Raw genomic sequence first — 19,693 nt, 5'->3', positions numbered from 1 at the left:
TAAGTGTAGTATCCACCCTCATTTCAACATCCAGGTATGTTCCGTCTGGTGGGCCAAGCATGAAAGGAGTGATTCTGGCTCCTGAAAAAGCACAGGAAATTACCAAGACCCAGAGAGGATAGACAGTAGATTGGTAGTTGACAGGGGTTATGTTTTAAATACCCGTGATGCTTTCCATCATTTGGCTTTAAATTCACTCACTACGAGGTGCCTATTAGAGTGGAGGTTAGTCCAGAGGGAATTTGTAGCAAGTAGGACACATTCTTATGAATGGCCACCAAGTCAGGTGTGAGGATCCACATCTGCATATCCAAGTTTTGTGGTGGGTTGGGTTAGTAGCAATACATATGGGGCATACAATTATTGTTTATTTACCTCCGCCCTCCATTCCCCATCCATGATGTTGGAAATATAATTGTGAGCAAAGCATGTAACATAATTCCAAATACCCTGATCTGAATAAGAATTTGTGTATATCCCTGTATTATGTTAGGATATGCATTACTTTTGGTGTTACTCATATTCTGTGTTCATTTTGAAGAGACGATTGGGACAAACTTCTTTCACCCACAAGTCAAGTCCAGCATTTGGAATGCTATAAGGAAAAGCCTGAGGGTGCCCTCGGAGGGTTGGATGTCTAGTGAACTCAGTGGGTCCGTGGAATCCGTATTGGAGCCACTTGGAGGAAACTCTGGGCATTTGTGTTGGAGTTTGTGGGCACTTACAATTTCTTGGCTCATTTCTCCTGAAATGCTAAGAGCGATGTCCCTTTGATAGCGACCAGCACATTGATGGCAGTCCCATGGAGGCAGCTGGATCTGTTAATAAACTCTCTTTCCTCTCCCTCTCGGGGAACAGTATGAGGCTGGCATACCTCTTCCTTGGCCCTGCGGCCCTCCTCCTCCTGGCTGGCTGGGGCTGTGTCCTCAGCACCTCCGGTGGGAACCTGCACACGTTTGTGGGCTGTGCGGTGAGAGAGTTTACTTTCCTGGCCAAGAAGCCCGGCTGCAAGGGCCTTCGGATCACCACGGATGCCTGCTGGGGCCGCTGTGAAACCTGGGAGGTGAGTCCCAAGACAGGCCTAGGTGGCAATGCCTTCAGGGTCAGCCCCTTGGCCTGGTTCTTAAGTATTCACTTTTTAATCAAATGAGTTAGAGCTGGGGTATCTAAATTTTCCTGTGGATCAAACAAACAAACACAAAACAGCTACATGGTATCCTCCAAAAATAATCTGAAAAAAACAAGATACTGCCCATCTAACAAAGCATTGATAAAATTAATAATTTGATCGACACAGGGTTGTCTATTGGGGAATCATCTCTGGGAGGTCAAGATGTGCTATCTTTCTACCCATTTTATAGATGACATGGAAGAATTCAACTGGTGGCTGACTGCAGTCATGTAGGGGGTCAGTGGAAAGTTCGGAGTAAATTCTTGGTGCAAGCTTGTAACCGAAACTCTTCCCTGTATTCCTCCACCAGTGAAAAAGCCAGCCAGTTACCGAGAGAGGCCCTAAGCGAAATAGCAGGCAAGGGTGGGTCCTCAGCCCCTCCTTCAGTGCCTCGTCCACAGCCGTACTCTCTTCCCACCTCCTAGAGTAATTCCTGGGGCCCCTCAGGGATTATCACTGACAGATCCGTTAAGACCCTTCATATACTATTATATCCAGCTTTTTAAGAGACAATACATTTAAAATGGGATAAAAATCTCAAAATTAGAACCCTACTGGGCTGAGAGGGGGAGATGTTTGAGGTGTGAGGAGAAACAGGGCCTTTCAGCATCCCATCAGATCGCACCATATAGTGACTGCTGCCTCTTCCCACTAGGGCTGGAGTTGGCTCCTAATGAAGCACTAGATCTGATTTTGTCACCCTGACTCCAAAAACTGTTAATGACCACCAAGTACTGCAAATTCAATAACCAACTTTTAAGGTCCTCAGCAATATGGCGTCTGCCTATTTCCCCAGTGACTACACATATTCTTAGTTCTGCCTAAGAGATTGGATTTTTGTCTTTTTTTGTGGTACGTGGGCCTCTCACTGTTGCGGCCTCTCCCATTGCGGAGCACAGGCTCCGGACGCGCAGGCTCAGCGGCTATGGCTCACGGGCCCAGCCGCTCCGTGGCATGTGGGATCCTCCCGGACCGGGGCACGAACCCGTGTCCCCTGCATCGGCAGGCGGACTCTCAACCACTGCGCCACCAGGGAAACGCTCTTTGTTTTTTTTAAACATCTTTATTGGAGTATAGTTGTTTTACAATGGTGTGTTAGTTTCTGCTGTATAACAAAGTGAATCAGCTATATGCATATGTATACCCCCATATCCCCTCCCTCTTGCGTCTCCCTCCCACCCTCCCTATCCCACCCCTCTCGGTGGTCACAAAGCACAGAGCTGATCTCCCTGTGCTATGTGGCTGCTTCCCACTAGCTACCTATTTTTCATTTGGGAGTGTATATATGTCAATGCCACTCTCTCACTTCATCCCAGCTTACCCTTCCCCCTCCCCGTGTCCTCAAGTCCATTCTCTATGTCTGCAAAGAGACTGGATTTTAAAGGTTTTATTCAAAGCTCCTCATGAAATCATACTTTTGGTCCTTTTCTCATATTCCTGCTCGTGTTTATTCCTCGGTGCCTGTCTTCAGTGCCCACTCCTCTAAGCCTTTTCTGACTCTCTGCTCAGCCCATGTCCATCGTCTACTTTTTGTCTTACTTCCTCCCCACTTCCCACAGTAGGTTTTAAGTTTTTCGAGGGTAGAGGTTCATTCTTGTGCCTTTCACAGCTCTTGTCAAATGACATGTACAAACAAGGCATTCGATAAATGTTGAACTATAAGGGATGGATCCCCTCCTGGAGTCACGCATCCTCTCGCCTAACTGAGCCAACTTAGAAGCCCACAAGCGCCATGAGAAGACACTGCCAATAGGAAAAGCATCCTTCTATTCAGGGACTCAGAGAGCAACCTGCTGTCACTTGGATAAAATTATGGCCCCAGGATTGGAATTGGATTATGGTGGTGAAACCTCTAACTTAAATGAAATGACCCCACCAAGTTCGCTTCATTTCTTTCTATCATTTGGGGGCTTGAGACCTAACAGTGAGATGAAAATTCGGTTGTTGCAGATACTGTGGTTGTCACATGACATCAGACTTATGCGGGAAACTTCCTTGTATTCAGGGCGTGGTCTGGCAGTGCCTTCCCTGCTCACAGCTGTGTCAGGCTATTGGGAGCTCTCTGTGGGCCAAAATCTCAAGTTACCATTTCCCCTTAATTCACCCCATCTTCTCTTGCCCTTATAAATCAGTGAATGGCTTTAATTGGGTAATGGTCACCCGCAGGAGGTTAGGGACTCTGCTCTCACTGGAGAAATGGAAGCACTGAGACTGTGAAAGAGCGAGATTCTCCTTAATGTCAGCAAGCTTTTATTTATGCCTTTACTGTGCTCTGAAAAGGGAGGTTACATCTAGAAAATAAATAAAAGAATGAGATTTAGTTTCCCCACAATCTGAAAGTTTCTGAGATACAAAGCACTTATTTTTGGTAATTTAACTGGGAAGCCTGTCTGAAAATAAGGGTGTTCATGACAACAAAGTGGCTGGATTTACTTTGAAGGTGGAACTATTGCTGAAAATAGCCTTTGTTCCTGGTCTGGGTTTAGGGTTACCAGAGTTAGCAAAAAGCCCAACCAAACCAAGCCAGGAGGCCACTTAAATTTGAATGTCACATAAACAACTGTTATTTTCTTTTTGATATAAGTCTGTCCCATGCAATATTTGGGACAGACTTATACTAAAAAAAATAGTTGTTTATTTGATATTCAAATTTTACTGGGCATCCTGTATTTTATCTGGCAATGCTGCCTGGGATTCCAGATTACTGAGGGTAAGAGGACATGAAGCGAACTGAGAAAGGGTAAAATGTTACCTGAGAAATAGGAGGAAGAAGTGCATATTGAGTTCAACTCTTCTACATGGTCCTTGACAGAGGCAAAGCCATTATTTCCATGAGATGCATGTAAGAACTTCATCCTGGGCCTCCATTAAACATATTTCATTTGCCCAGGACAAGTGTAGCTGTTGTCCTCTGAAAGCTTGTTCGTTGTTATTCTTATTATTATTGAATACTTCCTTACTCTTATAATTGCTCTGATAAGAACAATAGATTACATTTACTGAACACTTACTTGGTGCTCGGCAGGTATTACATACACCATCTTACCTTATCTCCACAACAAGGCTGGGAGGTAGGTATTTTGTTTTACAGTTGAGGAATCTGAGGCTTCAAGAAGTTAAGTGGATTTTCCAAGGTCTCCAGCAAGTGGCAGAACAGGGATTCAAGCTCAGTGGCTCTGACTGCAGGGTTTGAGATTTTAACTACTACTTTGTGCTGGTTTCCTGATCTGTATGCTCTGTTTATCAAAATGAACTTTGGATGCACGATTTCTAAAAGGTGAAGGAAGGAAGGGAATCCCTCGGTTATCAGAACCAGCGCACAGGGCACTCAGGAACCTGCCTTGCTCTGTTTTCTTTCACTGATTCAACGAATAGTTGTTGAGAACCTCCAGGGTGCCAGGTATCTCTAGGGAGTAGAGGCACAGCAGTGAGTAAAACGGGCAAAAATCCTTGTCTTAATGCAGTTTTCTTTCTAGAGTGGGAAAAATACAACACAACTAAATAAAACACATAATATGTCACAGGGTGTTGACAAGTGCTATGGAGAAAAATAAAGCAGGAAGAGGGAGAGGAAGTGGCAGCGTGGGAGGGGAAACTTGGCAACTTTAAATAGGATGGTCAGGAAAGGCTTTCCTGGGAGGGTGACGTTTGAACAAAAACCTGAGTTTGAAGAAGGAGTGTATCACAAGGGAGAAGAGCGTTCCAGGCAGAGGGACTAGCAAGGGCAAAGGTCCTGGGGTGGCACTGTTCCTGGTGGGTTTGGGGAAAAAGCAGGAGACTATTGCGGCTCGAGCAGAGTGAGGAAACCAGCAAGACGGGGTCACTGGGGACATGTCAGAGGTGAAGGTGCAGGGAAGATGATGTAGGGTCTTGAGGGTGATTGTAAGATCTTTGACTTTTGCTCCCAATGAGATAGGAAATCATAGAGGCTTTGAGCAGAGGGGAGATAGGATCTTACATTTTAAAAGGATCTCTTGGGGCTGCCCTGTCATAAATAGACTATAGGGGGTAAAAGAAGAAGTGAGGGGACCAGTTAGAAGGCTTTTGCAATGATCAAGACTATTCATTTGCTAAGTATTTATTTAGTACCTACTCTGTGCCATGGGCTCTTCTGGCAGTTCGGGATACGTGAGTGAACAAAACCACCTTCCTGCTTTCAGGAATTTGCTTTCTCCTGGGAGGAAACATATTAACAAGTAAAGAAACGAATAACAAGCTAGTCCCTGAGAGTGATAAATGGTCAAGAAAATGAAGCACGATGCTATGTTCTAATGGGTTTTCTGTTTTCTACCTGTGGGGACAGAAGCCCATTCTGGAACCCCCCTACATTGAAGCCCATCATCGAGTCTGTACCTACAATGAGACCAAACAGGTGACGGTCAAGCTGCCCAACTGTGCCCCGGGAGTCGACCCCTTCTACACCTACCCCGTGGCTGTCCGCTGTGACTGTGGGGCTTGCTCCACTGCCACCACGGAGTGTGAGACCATCTGAAGCTAGGCGACCCTCAGAACACAGCTGGCGGCCTGCGGCCTCACGGACCCATCTGCACGGGCAGCACAAGCAGCTATACCCCCTGCACTCAAGGACTGTTTAATTTCGACCCTACTTGTGGAGGAGGTTACCTGTCTCCCTGACCCACCCTCAGGCGCAAGGTCGAGGCAGCACACTTATGCTAAAAATGCAAAACGACATTTGTGCCTTCGCTAAAATAATTTCTCTGGTCCATACACTGCAAATTAATTTTTCTTTACCTTGAATCTCAGAACATAATTCATATATCACAACCCTCCTCCAATTTGGATTTTTAATAAGCCAATGTTTTAAATGCATTGGGCATAATTGGGAAACGGGCCTAGAAAGACTTTAAATTCTCATGTCTTATGTAATGACGGGTCTCCAACTGGATTTATGATTAAAGCGCCAGAAATTAATAAAACCAATGTTCTAGTCCTCATGGCCTCCAAGAAAATCCAGTTGCAAGCTCCCTTAGAGAAAATACTTTCTTTTCCTTTTAACTGAGCAATTACTGACACAAGAAATAGAGACTGCTCAGATTAAAAAAGGGAGGACGATAGAGGCTCAAACTGAAAGGTGTCTGGATTTGGGTGATTCTTTTCCCAAGCAAAATTCCCAAGGTCCCTTTAAGATCCTTATAAAGAGACACCTTTGTGAATAAAAAAACTCAGAAAAAAAAATGTAATCAGAGCTATCATATACACTTAAAAAAAAAACCTCACGAAACTAAACTCATGTTTTTAGACTCATGTGATGCTCTCCCAAAGCCATGCCCCAAATGATCAATCACAATTATTCTTTCCAACTGGGCATATTTTAAATTTAAATTGTAATTTTTTAAACTCAAAAGTTTTACATGTTTGTAGGGGTAAAAGTGTACTGCTGACTCAGAGGAAAAAGTCTGTGATTGTCTAGCTCTTGCCCTCGCTAAAATCTTACAGCAGCTGATTCTCTGTGACTTTAAAAAAAAAAAAAAAAAAACTCTAATGTTACACAGGTGTCTTTAATTCTGACATTTTTGGGGTTGAAATGAACCTTGTTGCTTTTTCACATTATGCCAGGAAAATCTGTATTAATGCCAATAAACCATGTCCTCTGTCTTTTGAATTCATGAAAACTTTCAAAAAAGTCTTTTTCATCTTTAAGACCCTTGGAATAACAACAAACACACTTAAAATGAACTGCGAGGTTATTTTTACTTGCACATTAATTTAGGATGTCATATTTAGTAAGGGACACCGACAGATGACTGGGTACCATGAGTCCCAAAGGTGGCTCAATCTGTATTCACATCCCTGGCATTTCGTCACTAGGAACCAGGGGTCCTCCTTGAATGAGGAATCAATGAGTCCCCATGAAAACAGTAAAGCAAATGTTAGGATTGATGGTCCAGGACTGGGATGCTGAGGTGGACGACCAGGAACAAAGGACAAGAGCAAAATCCATCCCAACCTTCAGTGCAGATCTGTTGGCAGGCAAGAGAGCCGCTCTAACATGAAAAGTACTTGAGTGCCTTGGGGTCTCTGCTGGGGTGGAGAACGGGGATTAAGGGTAATACTGGATGGCACCACTCAGGTGTTTTCAACCCACCCCTAAGAACTTCCCTCAGGAGTTTCTGGGAGAAAAAGCTGCTTCTTAAAGAAACTTAGGGAAAAAAGCAGAAGCAGGATGGGCTTGCCAGAATTTGAGAAAAGATGACTGTAGCATCCTTAAGGTTCCTGGTGGGAAACAAATGATATACTGCGGTTGCATATTGAGGAGAATTCAATGAAGAGACTATTTACAAATGTGAAGACAGAGTTAAGGAAACCCACAAGGGGGTGGTGAAACACTCCTAAACACTTGTTTGAAGCAATGGGTAACCTAGGCCGAAGGACCAGGAAGAAGTGATGATCAGGCCCCAAAGACAACTGTAGGAGAGGAATGCCTGACAGGGGCTGTGGCTTTTCGTAGGAGGATGCAGCCATTACCAGTGTGAGGCCTGGGAAGGAGGGAAGTGAGCAAATACTTCAGCCTCACTCGGCTCCCACGCCCTGATCTTCTGCCGAAGCAAATGGGAAGGCAGAGAGTAAGGGAGCCCATTGGTTCAGCTCATAAACGTTGGCAGCCTGGGAAGCAGGTAGGAGAAGGGTGGATCTAAGGGGGCCAATGGATAAAATCACCCACAGGTATCTTATGGGAAGCTTAGCAGGAATACCATAGGCAGTCGTGTTGGCCACGAGAGCCATAAATCCTGCAGCATCACGGTTACTCAGTAAGACTCCTCTGTGATGAATTGGGATGGGATACACGTGGAAAGGTATGTGCTGACTAATACAATATTGACAACATTTGAGAGATGTGGGAACAATGGTAATTATCAGGACTGGATTAATTGGTTGTTGAGTGCAATCAAAGCACTCAGGGCTTTGATTGCCCTGAGTGAAAGGGCAATGAGGCTTCAAATGAAAGCCTCGCTTGAAGAGTCTCTTCTCCTGAAGCTGGAGGGCAGACTGTGCAGAAATTCAGGCCTCAGACCTAATTGGAAGAGCAGGTGAATCATCAAAAAGGCTGAATCCATCACCCTGGCAGTCTCCTATACTTAACGTCCTCATAGGGAGGGAGCGGGACACAGAGACCTGCAATGGGGACAACCCCTAGATTGAGCTTGAGGTTCCCTTGCTGAAGGGGCCGGCCCCTTCTTCCTAGAGGAGGCCAGCCTCCAGTGCCTGGAGACCAGGCTGAGGCCCCATCTGAGGAGGCTGCTTTACACGATGATAACTTGCCCTCCTCAAATACCATCTGCAACCCCTCATTTATTCTACGTGGATAGTTAGGGTCAAGTCTCAGGATGACCCGGCTGGGGAATGACTTTCCCTGTGGCGGGAGGAATGAGATTTTCCATTGAAGGAAACTCAGGACTTGACTAATGCAGACATGGATCCGTGGAATGCGCTTGGGAACGGATCTTAAGGGTGTCAGATGGGATGAGGGGGAGGGTGGCAGAATATAAGCCCAGATAAGAAGAGTTTATTGGGGCATTCTCTCATGACTCAGGATTTAGCATCTTCATAAGGGAAGCTGGATCTCGTTCCAGTTTGCTGTTGGGATGGCTCCCTAAAGCTTGGAGGAAATGGTGGCTTACATGAACGAAGAGAAGACGCCAGACTGTCCTGGCAGAGTATTTGAGGACTAAAGGCTCAGAGAAGGGGGCTTGCTATCTTCACCTGGAGAGTTCATTGGATATTCCCCTCTCTAAAGCCATGAGGAATGCACAGGTGAAGGACTTCTGCATCACAGAAAAGCTCAATAGTGGCTGTCCTTTGTCGACTGGGTTGATGGCAGGAGGAACTGCCATGGACCAGGCTTCCTGGTATCAGCAGAGGTGAGAGGGGTCTGGAATAGCAGAGACCTGGTGGTACCATGTAGCTGTCAGAGGCAAGGTGAACGTAGTTGCCGTAACAGGCAGAAAAGCTGCAAAAGCAACCGGAGGGCTGTAATCTGCAGGATCTGTGGTGCTGGCTAAGACAACTTCTACAGTAAGTATTTATTACAATCAGAAACATTATTAATGAAAAGGGGGAAATGTCTGTCACTGATAAACTTGAATCTTTTTCAAATCTCTCTCTTCCCTCTTCCAGTCTTCTCCTCTGCCATTCTCTTTTTTCTCCCTCCCTCACTTCCACAAATATTTATGAATTACAGTTTTGTGCAAGGCACTGTGTTTGGGAAGTAAGATATAAATATTGCTACCATTTATGGATTTCTTACTATAAGCAGGACCCTTTATATTAATTCTTTGTAATTCTGTGTCAACCATGCTCACAGGCATTGTAATTGCCATTTTACCGTCACCATTTTACAGACGATGAAACCAAAGCTCAGAGAGGTCAAGTAACCTGCCCAAGATCAGACAGCTGATTGGCAGCACATGCCAGGTTTCTCTGAGCCAGAACTAAATTCTTTCCATTGGAGCATGATGGCTTTTTGGAGTGTTCCTTCCAAGTTGTTCCTGCCTGGAGAAGTCTTTGAGTTTACTGACGTTGGACAGTCTCTCACCATGATAAGCATGTGTGCAGTCTCTTCTGGAGGAAACTCAGTGCAAGCTCGGGTTGTTTTATGGAGATTGTAATTTTTCTCTGGTTTCCTTTATAACCTCTAGCAAGATAGTGCTTTGCTACAGCTCAAACCAAAGCTTATAACAGGAGAGACTGAGGGAGAAAAGGAGCAGAGCCTCAAAGGGAAATTCAAAGAGACTGCTGCGGAGATGAAGGCTGTATGCCCTCAACTCATCTCCCAGGCAATGTGGACACTGGCAGAGGGATGGTGGTCCAGTGCCTATTGGGGGAGCTCTAGATAAAACCAACTCTCAGCAACTCCTTACTCTTGGAAATGTGTTTATTTTGCAATTAACAAAAGGTAAAGAGAAGGAGAATTTCCTAGCTTTTTTTTCGTAAGAGCGTTTTTCAATGGAGAATGTAAGTGCTCACTGCTCATTCTACCTCTGGGCCTATTAGTTCCACTGATTGAATTCATGCTTTCCTTCTTCCACTGATTAGGAAATGAATGAGCCACCAGAAAAGCGCCAAATTCTGCTGAAGTGACTCAAAGAACTGTTCAAATTAATTAGGTTTTAAGTATACTAAAAAGCATTTTTCAGATAGTAAATAAACTGTATATCTAATCGAAAATAATGTCGCATTGATGAGAACAAATTGCATTTCATCAGGTTTTCCAAGAGGACTGATTGTTTTTTTCATTCAGGAGACATTTTTTCTTTTTTTAAAAAATAAATTTATTTATTTTATTTAGTTTTGGCTGCATTGGGTCTTCACTGCTATGCACAGGCTTTCTCTAGTTGTGGCGAGCGGAAGCTACTCTTCGTTGTGGTGCGCGTGCTTCTCATTGTGGTGGCTTCACTTGTTGCGGAGCACAGGCCCTAGAGCGTGCAGGCTTCAGTAGTTGTGGCTCGTGGGCGCTAGAGCACAGGCTCGGTAGTTGTGCTCCAAGCCAGGAGACATTATCTTAAAAATAATATGGACCTTATCCTTTTTTGGGTTTTGTTTTCTTCAAAATATTAAAGCAAATTATTAAGAAGTAACTTTAAAAGGATTCTTTAGCAAATTCTGAGAATTTTATTTTCTGTTGAAAATTTCTACTAGAGAAACAGTTTGCTGCATTAGAAGAATTCGGTCCTTATTGGCAAGATGAATCTTCTGGCAATTCTTTTACAATGATCTCATTTTGTTTTAATGAACAGGGTTGCTGGGAATTGTGTACAGGGAGCTCTAAAAGGCTCCCTTTTTGTGATTGTTGTGATCCTGGAGTATCTGAAGGGGGTGCTAAAGACCTCTGAGGAGGTGATGTCTAACAACAGGAAGAAGAAATAGGGAAAGGATGAGAAAAAGAGGAGCAGGTGCACAGCACTGTAACCAGTAGTGTAAGCAGAGACTTGTTCCGATGTTAAGGAATTTAGAGGGACTGTTCGAGTCTCTAGGTCCTCATTAGCAGGAGAAGAGCAAACAGTTCCTAAGCTCTTTGGCTTTATTTTTGGCTCTAAGTTCCTCTGGCTGTCTTTCTTTAGCATATTGAATAATTGAGTTTTAAAAAAAAAGCTTCCTGATACACAAGATCAATTATATGCTTTGACCTTGAGTGTGGGCCATTGGGGCTTCTGGAAAGTCATTCAAACCCCGAATACAACCTCTCCCAAACAAACAAACAATCAATCAAATACACACACACACACACACACACACACACAACCTTCCCCAAAAGAGAAAAAACATTTTGCTTCAACAAAGAATATCAATATTACCAAGACGAGAATGGTAATTTTTTTTTTTTTTTGGTGATGCTGAAGATATGATTACCAGCAAGGGATAAATATAAATATCCCTGAGTCACAAATAATATTATACAACTTAAAATCACTTGAAAGAGCATTTATTCACTTAAACTCTCTATATACACAATAAAGGATATTGATGAATTATTATTAGTCATTATCTCTCTGAAGTACACATGCAGAATTATGCACTTAAAATAGAAATTTAATCCTCTGAGTTTCCAACTTCTTTCCACAGGAAATGCATGAACAGATCACACTTTCTTGGTCTCTGTTGCTCATGCAGAGATTATCAAGATATGGAGAGGTGCATCCTCAAAGGAAGGTGATCTAAGCTTCTAGGCTGTTCTGAGCCTCCATCTTCCATTATCCTCTTGGCATATTTGGGGGGACCAATTTTACTGAGTGGAATTAAGACATCCGGCATTTAAAAATATGTTGTCTTTTTAAGAGGAAGATTTTGCTCAGCTTTTGGCTCCTGTTAGGTAAAGCTTAGGAAGCTAATGCTGAAAATCTCCCCATTGAAACATAAGCACTAGTTAATGAGAAAGTCCAGTTGAAACTGGTGCCAAATTTCAGCATGAACAAAATCTGAGCCACCTTCTGGACAAACCAAAAGGAGCTAATGTACCATAATTTCCCCCATGCCTGTCTCTACGCTGCAAGTTGCAGGTGAGTGGAGTAGAAGTAAGTGGGCTCTGATCAGGGGGCTTCTCTTCTTCGGCACTTGATTATTTCAGTGTGCTTAATTCAGTAGAGGGCTTTCTGATTTCTTGGACTGGGATTTTGTTTTACTGTTGCAATAAAGGGACTGGGAATCAAACATTTAAAAATGATAAGTAAATGGATTCTTAAAGAGAGATCGATTGTTGATGGCAGTTTTCCTGTCCTATTAGTTTCTTATGAAGAAGAAAAAATAGGCTTTATTTTGCAGCCTGGGGAAGGGAGTGAATGGGTAGAGGTGCAGGGCTCCAGGAGGACGGACGTGCAGTCCCTGGGGTAAGAAGCACTTTTTGGCACCTTGCACTGGTGGTTATGACCAAGAAGTAAACGGTACATTTGCAATAATGAAAATCATTTTTGGTAAGACTTTGTTTTTGGATTTGACTAAATTCTTCCAAGAATGCTAGCCACTTTGGGTAGCCAAGCTGCTCCCAGATGTAAAAGCTGTCCCACTTTAAAAGCTGTACCCAATTTAAGGATATCTTGGGACCCAAGTGTTTTCCTGCAGCCTCAAGCATGAAGGAACAGCCGACTGACAGGACCAGAGTCAGAGCTTTAGGGGGCAGAAGGTTGTCCTTCTCAGAGGAAGTGGTCCCTTAGTGATGGTACCTGCACAATGACATCAGGTTCTTATTCTGGGACGGAATCACTGATACCCTAGCTAAAAAATTAGTAGCCATTTGTAGGTACAAAAGAAGTGGTAATCCTTGTGCTCTTTCTTTCTTTGTTCGAAGGTAGGTATGATTTCCTTCAGAACTTCTGCAGCAACAATGGAATTTGAATAAGATAATAGGCTTAAGCGTGTGTGTGTGTGTGTGTGTGTGTGTGTGTGTGTATGTGTATGTGTACACTTTTCAATCTTTAAAGGGCTCTTGTACACAAGGTGGGGTATGGGTGGGGTGAACAAAGCATGGTCCCCTGTAATGTTTAGTAAAATATACGTTAAGTGATAAAAACTCTGGTCTGTGCTTAGGGCAATAAAGATATAAATCTGGGAGATGCCCTTTGTAGAGGACAAGCTATAGTCAATCCTTACTCTGGCCTCTAGAGCACTATCTAGAATATTGTCTTAAGCAATGAACAACAAAGCTTTACTAAAAATTTTATGCCTCAGAAATGTGTTTTATCTTCATTTTATAAGTTTACATTACATGATATAAATCTTTCTTCTTTTTAAAATTTTAATTAATTTATTTTTTAACATCTTGATTGTAGTTTAATTGCTTTACAATGTTGTATTAGTTTCTGCTGTGTAACAAAGTGAATCAGCTATACATATACATACATCCCTATATCTCCTCCCTCTTGTGTCTCCCTCCCACCCTCCCTATCCCACCCATGTAGGTGGTCACAAAGCACCGAGCTGATTTCCCTGAGCTATGCAGCTGTTTCCCACTAGCTATCTATTTTACATTTAGTAGTATATATAAGTCCATGCCATGCTTTCACTTCATCACAGCTTACCCTTCCCCCTCCCCATGTCCTCAAGTCCATTCTCTACATCTGGGTCTTTATTCCTATCCTGCCCCTAGGTTCTTCAGAACCATTTTTTTTTCTTTTAGATTCCATATATATGTGTTAGCATACAGTATTTATTTTTCTCTTTCTGACTTACTTCACTCTGTATGACAGACTCTAGGTCCATCCACCTCACTACAAATAACTCAATTTCATTTCTTTTTATAGTTGAGTAATATTCCATTGTATATAGGTGCCACATATTCTTTATCCATTCACCTGTCAATGGACATTTAGGTTGCTTCCATGTCCTGGCTATTGTAAATAGAGCTGCAATGAACATCGTGGTACATGATGTTTTTTTGGTTCTTTTTTTACACTTAGAGTTTTATTTCTTGGCCATTTAAAAAAAAATCCTTATTGGAGTATAATTGCTTTACAATGGTGTGTTAGTTTCTGCTCCATAACAAAGCGAATCAGCCATACATATACACATGTTCCATATCTCTTCCCTCTTGCGTCTCCCTCCCTCCCACTCTCCCTATCTCACCCCTCCAGGCAGTCACAAAGCACCGAGCTGATCTCCCTGTGCTATGCGGCTGCTTCCCACTAGCTATCTACCTTACATTTGGTAGTGTATATATGTCCATGCCTCTCTCTCGCTTTGTCACAGCTTACCCTTTCCCATCCCCATATCCTCAAGTCCATTCTGTGGTAGGTCTGTGTCTTTTTTCCTGTCTTACCCCTAGGTTCTTCATGACATCTTTTTCCCCTTAAATTCCATATATATGTGTTAGCATACGGTATTTGTCTTTCTCTTTCTGACTTACTTCACTCTGTATGACAGACTCTAGGTCTATCCACCTCATTACAAATAGCTCAATTTCGTTTCTTTTTATAGATGAATAATATTCCATTGTATATATGTGCCACATCTTCTTTATCCATTCATCCGATGATGGACACTTAGGTTGTTTCCATCTCTGGGCTATTGTAAATAGAGCTGCAATGAACATTTTGGTACATGACCCTTTTTGAATTATGGTTTTCTCAGGATATATGCCCAGTAGTGGGATTGCTGGGTTGTATGGTAGTTCTATTTTTAGTTTTTTAAGGAACCTCCATACTCTTCTCCATAGTGGCTGTATCAATTTATATTCCCACCAACAGTGCAAGAGGGTTCCCTTTTCTCCACACCCTCTCCAGCATTTATTGTTTATATGTTTCTTGATGATGGCCATTCTGACTGGTGTGAGGTGATACCTCATTGTAGTTTTGATTTGCATTTCTCTAATGATTAGTGATGTTAACATCCTTTCATGTGTTTGTTGGCAATCCGTATATCTTCTTTGGAGAAATGTCTATTTAGGTCTTCTGCCCATTTTTGGATTGGGTTGTTTGCTTTTTCATATTGAGCTGCCTGAGCTGCTTGTAAATTTTGGAGATTAATCCTTTGTCAGTTGCTTCATTTGCAAATATTTTCTCCCATTCTGAGGGTTGTCTTTCAATCTTGTTTATGTTTTTCTTTGCTGTGCAAAAGCTTTTAAGTTTCATTAGGTCCCTTTTTTTTTTTTTTTTTTTTTTTTTGTTGTTGCGTTATGCGGGCCTCTCACTGCTGTGGCCTCCCCCGCTGCGGAGCACAAGCTCCGGACGCGCAGGCTCAGCGGCCATGGCTCACGGGCCCAGCCGCTCCGCGGGGCATGTGGGATCTTCCCAGACCGGGGCACGAACCCGCGTCCCCTGCATCGGCAGGCGGACTCTCAACCACTGTGCCACCAGGGAAGCCCCTAGGTCCCATTTTTTAATTTTTGTTTTTATTTCCATTTCTCTACGAGGTGGGTCAAAAAGGACCTTGGTGTGATTTATATCATAGACTGTTCTATGTTTTTGTCTAAGAGTTTTATAGTGTCTGGCCTTACATTTAGGTCTTTAATCTATTTTGAGTTTATTTTTGTGTATGGTGTTAGGAAGTGTTCTAATTTCATTCTTTTACATGTAGCTGTCCAGTTTTCCCAGCACCACTTATTGAAGAACCTGTCTTTTCTCCATTGTATGTTCTTGCCTCCTTTATCAAAAATAAGGTGACAGTATGTGTGTGGGTTTATCTCTGGGCTTTCTAGCCTGTTCCATTGATCTATATTTCTGTTTCTGTGCCAGTACCATACTGTCTTGATTACTGTAGCTTTGTAGTATATTCTGAAGCCCAGGAGGCTGATTCCTCCAGCTACGTTTTTCTTTCTCATGGTTGCTTTTGCTGTTTGGGGTCTTTTGTGTTTCCATACAAATTGTGAAAATTTTTGTTCTAGTTCTGTGAAAAATGCCATTGGTAGTTTGATAGGGATTGCATTGAATCTGTAGATTGCTTTGGGTAGTAGAGTCATTTTCACAATGTTGATTCTTCCAATTCAAGAACATGGTATATCTTTCCATCTGTTTGTATCCTATTTAATTTCTTTCATCAGTGTCTTACAGTTTTCTGCATACAGGTTTTTGTCTCTGTAGGTAAGTTTATTCCTAGGTATTTTATTCTTTTTGTTGCAGTGGTAAATGGGAGTGTTTCCTTAATTTCACTTTCAGATTTTTCATCATTAGTGTATAGGAATGCAAGAGATTTCTGTGCATTAATTTGTGTCCTGCTACTTTACCAAATTCATTGATTAGCTCTAGTAGTTTTCTGGTAGAATCTTTAGGATTCTCTATGTATAGTATCATGTCATCTGCAAACAGTGACAGCTTTACTTCTTCTTTTCCAATTTGGATTCCTTTTATTTCTTTTTCTTCTCTGATTGCTGTTGCTAAAACTTCCAAAACAGTGTTGAATAATAGTGGTAAGAGTGGACAACCTTGTCTTGTTCCTGATCTTAGAAGAAATGGTTTCAGTTTTTCACCATTGAGAACAATGTTGACTGTAGGTTTGTCATATATGGCCTATATTATGTTGAGGTAAGTTCCCTCTATGCCTACTTTCTGGAGGGTTTTTACCATAAATCGGTGTTGGATTTTGTCAAAAGCTTTTTCAGCATCTATTGAGATGATCATATGGTTTTTCTCCTTCAATTTGTTAATATGGTTTATCACATTGATTGATTTGCATATATTGAAGAATCCCTGCATTCCTGGAATAAACCCCACTTGATCATAGTGTGTGATCCTTTTAATGTGCTGTCAGATTCTGTTTGCTCGTATTTTGTTGAGGATTTTTGCATCTATGTTCATCAGTGATATTGGCCTGTAGTTTTCTTTCTTTGTGACATCCTTCTGGTTTTGGTATCAGGGTGATGGTGGCCTCATAGAATGAGTTTGGGAGTGTTCCTCCCTGTGCTATATTTTGGAAGAGTTTGAGAAGGATAGGTGTTATCTCTTCTGTAAATGTTTGATAGAATTTGCCTGTGAAGCCATCTGGTTCTGGGCTTCTGTTTGTTGGAAGATTTTTAATCACAGTCTCAATGTCAGTGCTTGTGATTGGTCTGTTTATATTTTCTATATCTTCCAGGTTCAGTCTTGGAAGGTTGTGCTTTTCTAAGACTGTGTCCATTTCTTCCAGGTTGTCCATTTTATTGGCATATAGTTGCTTATAGTAATCTCTCATGATCCTTTGTATTTCTGCAGTGTCATTTGTTACTTCTCCTTTTTCATTTCTAATTCTATTGATTTGAGTCTTCTCCCTTTTTTCTTGATGAGTCCGGCTAATGGTTTATCAATTTTGTTTATCTTCTCAAAGAGCCAGCTTTTCATTTTATTGAATCTTGCTATCATTTCCTTCATTTATTTCTGATCTGATCTATATGATTTCTTTCCTTCTGTTAACTTTGGGGTTTTTAGTTCTTCTTTCTCTAATTGCTTTAGGTGTAAGGTTAGGTTGTTTATTTGAGGTGTTTCTTGTTTCTTGAGGTAGGATTGTATTGCTCTAAACTTCCCTCTTAGAACTGCTTTTGCTGTATCCCATAGGTTTTGGGTAGTTGTGTTTCATTGTCATTTGTTTCTAGGTTTCTTTTTATTTCCTCTGATTTCTTCAGTGATCTCTTCGTTATTAAGTAGTGTGTTGTTTAGCCTCCATGTGTTTGTGTTTTTTACAGGTTTTTTCCTGTAATTGATATCTAGTCTCATAGCATTGTGGTCGGAAAAGATACTTGATATGATTTCAATTTTCTTAAATTTACCAAGGCTTGATTTGTGACCCAAGATATGATCTATCCTGGAGAGTATTCCATGAGCATTTGAGAGGAAAGTGTATTCTGTTGTTTTTGGATGGAATGTCCTATAAATATGAATTAAGTCCATCTTGTTTAATGTATCATTTAAAGTTTGTGTTTCCTTATTTATTTTCATTTTGGATGATCTGTCCATTGGTGAAAGTGGGGTGTTAAGGTCCCCTACTATGATTGTGTTACTGTCGATTTCCCCTTTTATGGCTGTTAGCATTTGCCTTATGTATGGAGGTGCTTCTTTGTTAGGTGCGTAAATATTTACAGTTGTTATATCTTCTTGGATTGATCCCTTGATCATTATATAGTGTCCTTCTTTGTCTATTGTAAGAGTCTTTGTTTTAAAGTCTATTTTGTCTGATATGAGAATTGCTACTCCAGCTTTCTTTTGATTTCCATTTGCATGGAATATCTTTTTCCATCCCCTCACTTTCAGTCTGTATGTGTCCCTAGGTCTGAACTGAGTCTCTTGTAGACCGCATACATGCGAGTCTTCTTTTATTTTAAAAAGTAATTAATTTTTGGTTGCATTGTGTCTTTGTTGCTGTGAGTGGCAGCTACTCTTCGTTGTGGTATGCAGGCTTCTCATTGCAGTGGCTTCTCTTTTTGCAGAGCATGGGCTCTAGGCACATGGGCTTCAGTAGTTGTAGCACATGGTCTCAGTAGTTGTGGCACATGGGCTTAGTTGCTCCGCAACATGTGGGATATTCTCGGACCAGGGCTTGAACCCACATCTCCTGCATTGGTACGTGGATTCTTAACCACTGAGCCACAAGGGAAGCCCACGTGTCTTGTTCTTATATCCATTCAGCCAGCATATGTCTTTTGGTTGGAGCATGTAATCCATTTACATTTAAGGTGATTATCGATATGTATGTTCCTATTACCATTTTCTTAATTGTTTTGGGTTCGTTATTGTAGGTCTTTTCCTTCTTTTGTGTTTCCTGCCTAGAGAAGTTCCTTTAGTATTTGTTGTAAAGCTGGTTTGGTGGTGCTGAATTCTCTTAGCTTTTGCTTGTGTGTAAAGGTTTTAATTTCTCTGTGGAATCTGAATGAGATCCTTGCTGGGTAGAGTAGTCTTGGTTGTAGTTTTTCCCCTTTTATCACTTTAAATATGCCTTGCCACTCCCTTCTGGCTTGCAGAGTTTCTGCTGAAAGATCAGCTGTTTACCTTATTGGGATTCTGTTGTATGCTATTTGTTGTTTTTCCCTTGCTGCTTTTAATATTTTTTCTTTGTATTTAATTTTTGATAGTTTGATTGATATGTGTCTTGGTGTGGTTCTCCTTGGATTTATCCTGCATGGGACTCTCTGCACTTCCTGGACTTGATTGACTGTTTTCTTTCCTATATTAGGGAAGTTTTCAACTATAATCTCTTCAGTGTTTTCTCAGTCCCTTTCTTTTTCTCTTCTTCTTCTGGGACCCCTATAATTCGAATATTGGTGCATTTAATGTTGTCCCAGAGGTCTCTGAGACTGACCTCAATGCTTTTCAATCTTTTTTCTTTATTCTGCTCTGCAGTAGTTATCTCCACTGTGTTGTCTTCCAGGTTACTTCTCCATTCTTGTGCCTCAGTTATTCTGCTACTGATTCCTTTTAGAGAGTTTTAAATTTCATTTATTGTGTTGTTCATTATTGTTTGTTTGCTCTTTAGTTCTTCTATGTCCTTGTTAAACGTTTCTTGTATTTTCTCCATTCTATTTCCAAGATTTTGGATCGTCTTTACTATCATTACTCTGAATTCTTTTTCAGGTAGACTGCCTTTTTCCTCTTCATTTGTTCGGTCTTCTGG

At 41.7% G+C, this 19,693-nt stretch overlaps 1 protein-coding gene across 1 annotated transcript; it reads left to right on the top strand.

The window, feature by feature from the left end:
* The first annotated feature begins 859 nt into the window (after nt 1–859).
* Nucleotides 860–5,663, top strand: GPHB5 (glycoprotein hormone subunit beta 5). The gene is made up of 2 exons (XM_032617468.1): nt 860–1,063; nt 5,475–5,663. The coding sequence occupies exons 1-2, from the start codon at nt 860–862 to the stop codon at nt 5,661–5,663; spliced, it is 393 nt and encodes a 130-aa protein (XP_032473359.1).
* The last annotated feature ends 14,030 nt before the right edge of the window (nt 5,664–19,693 follow it).

This window comes from Phocoena sinus, chromosome 2 (assembly GCF_008692025.1).
Source record: "Phocoena sinus isolate mPhoSin1 chromosome 2, mPhoSin1.pri, whole genome shotgun sequence".
Classification (NCBI taxonomy): Eukaryota; Metazoa; Chordata; class Mammalia; order Artiodactyla; family Phocoenidae; genus Phocoena; species Phocoena sinus.
This window is presented reverse-complemented; position numbering and strand designations above follow the sequence as displayed.

What these genes read in the sequence shown, in the direction of transcription:
- GPHB5 (XM_032617468.1), top strand. Translation starts at nt 860, where the DNA reads ATGAGGCTGGCATACCTCTTCCTTGGCCCTGCGGCCCTCCTCCTCCTG. An exon ending in GCCGCTGTGAAACCTGGGAG is followed by an intron (nt 1,064 to 5,474) that starts GTGAGTCCCAAG and finishes CTGTGGGGACAG; the next exon opens with AAGCCCATTCTGGAACCCCC.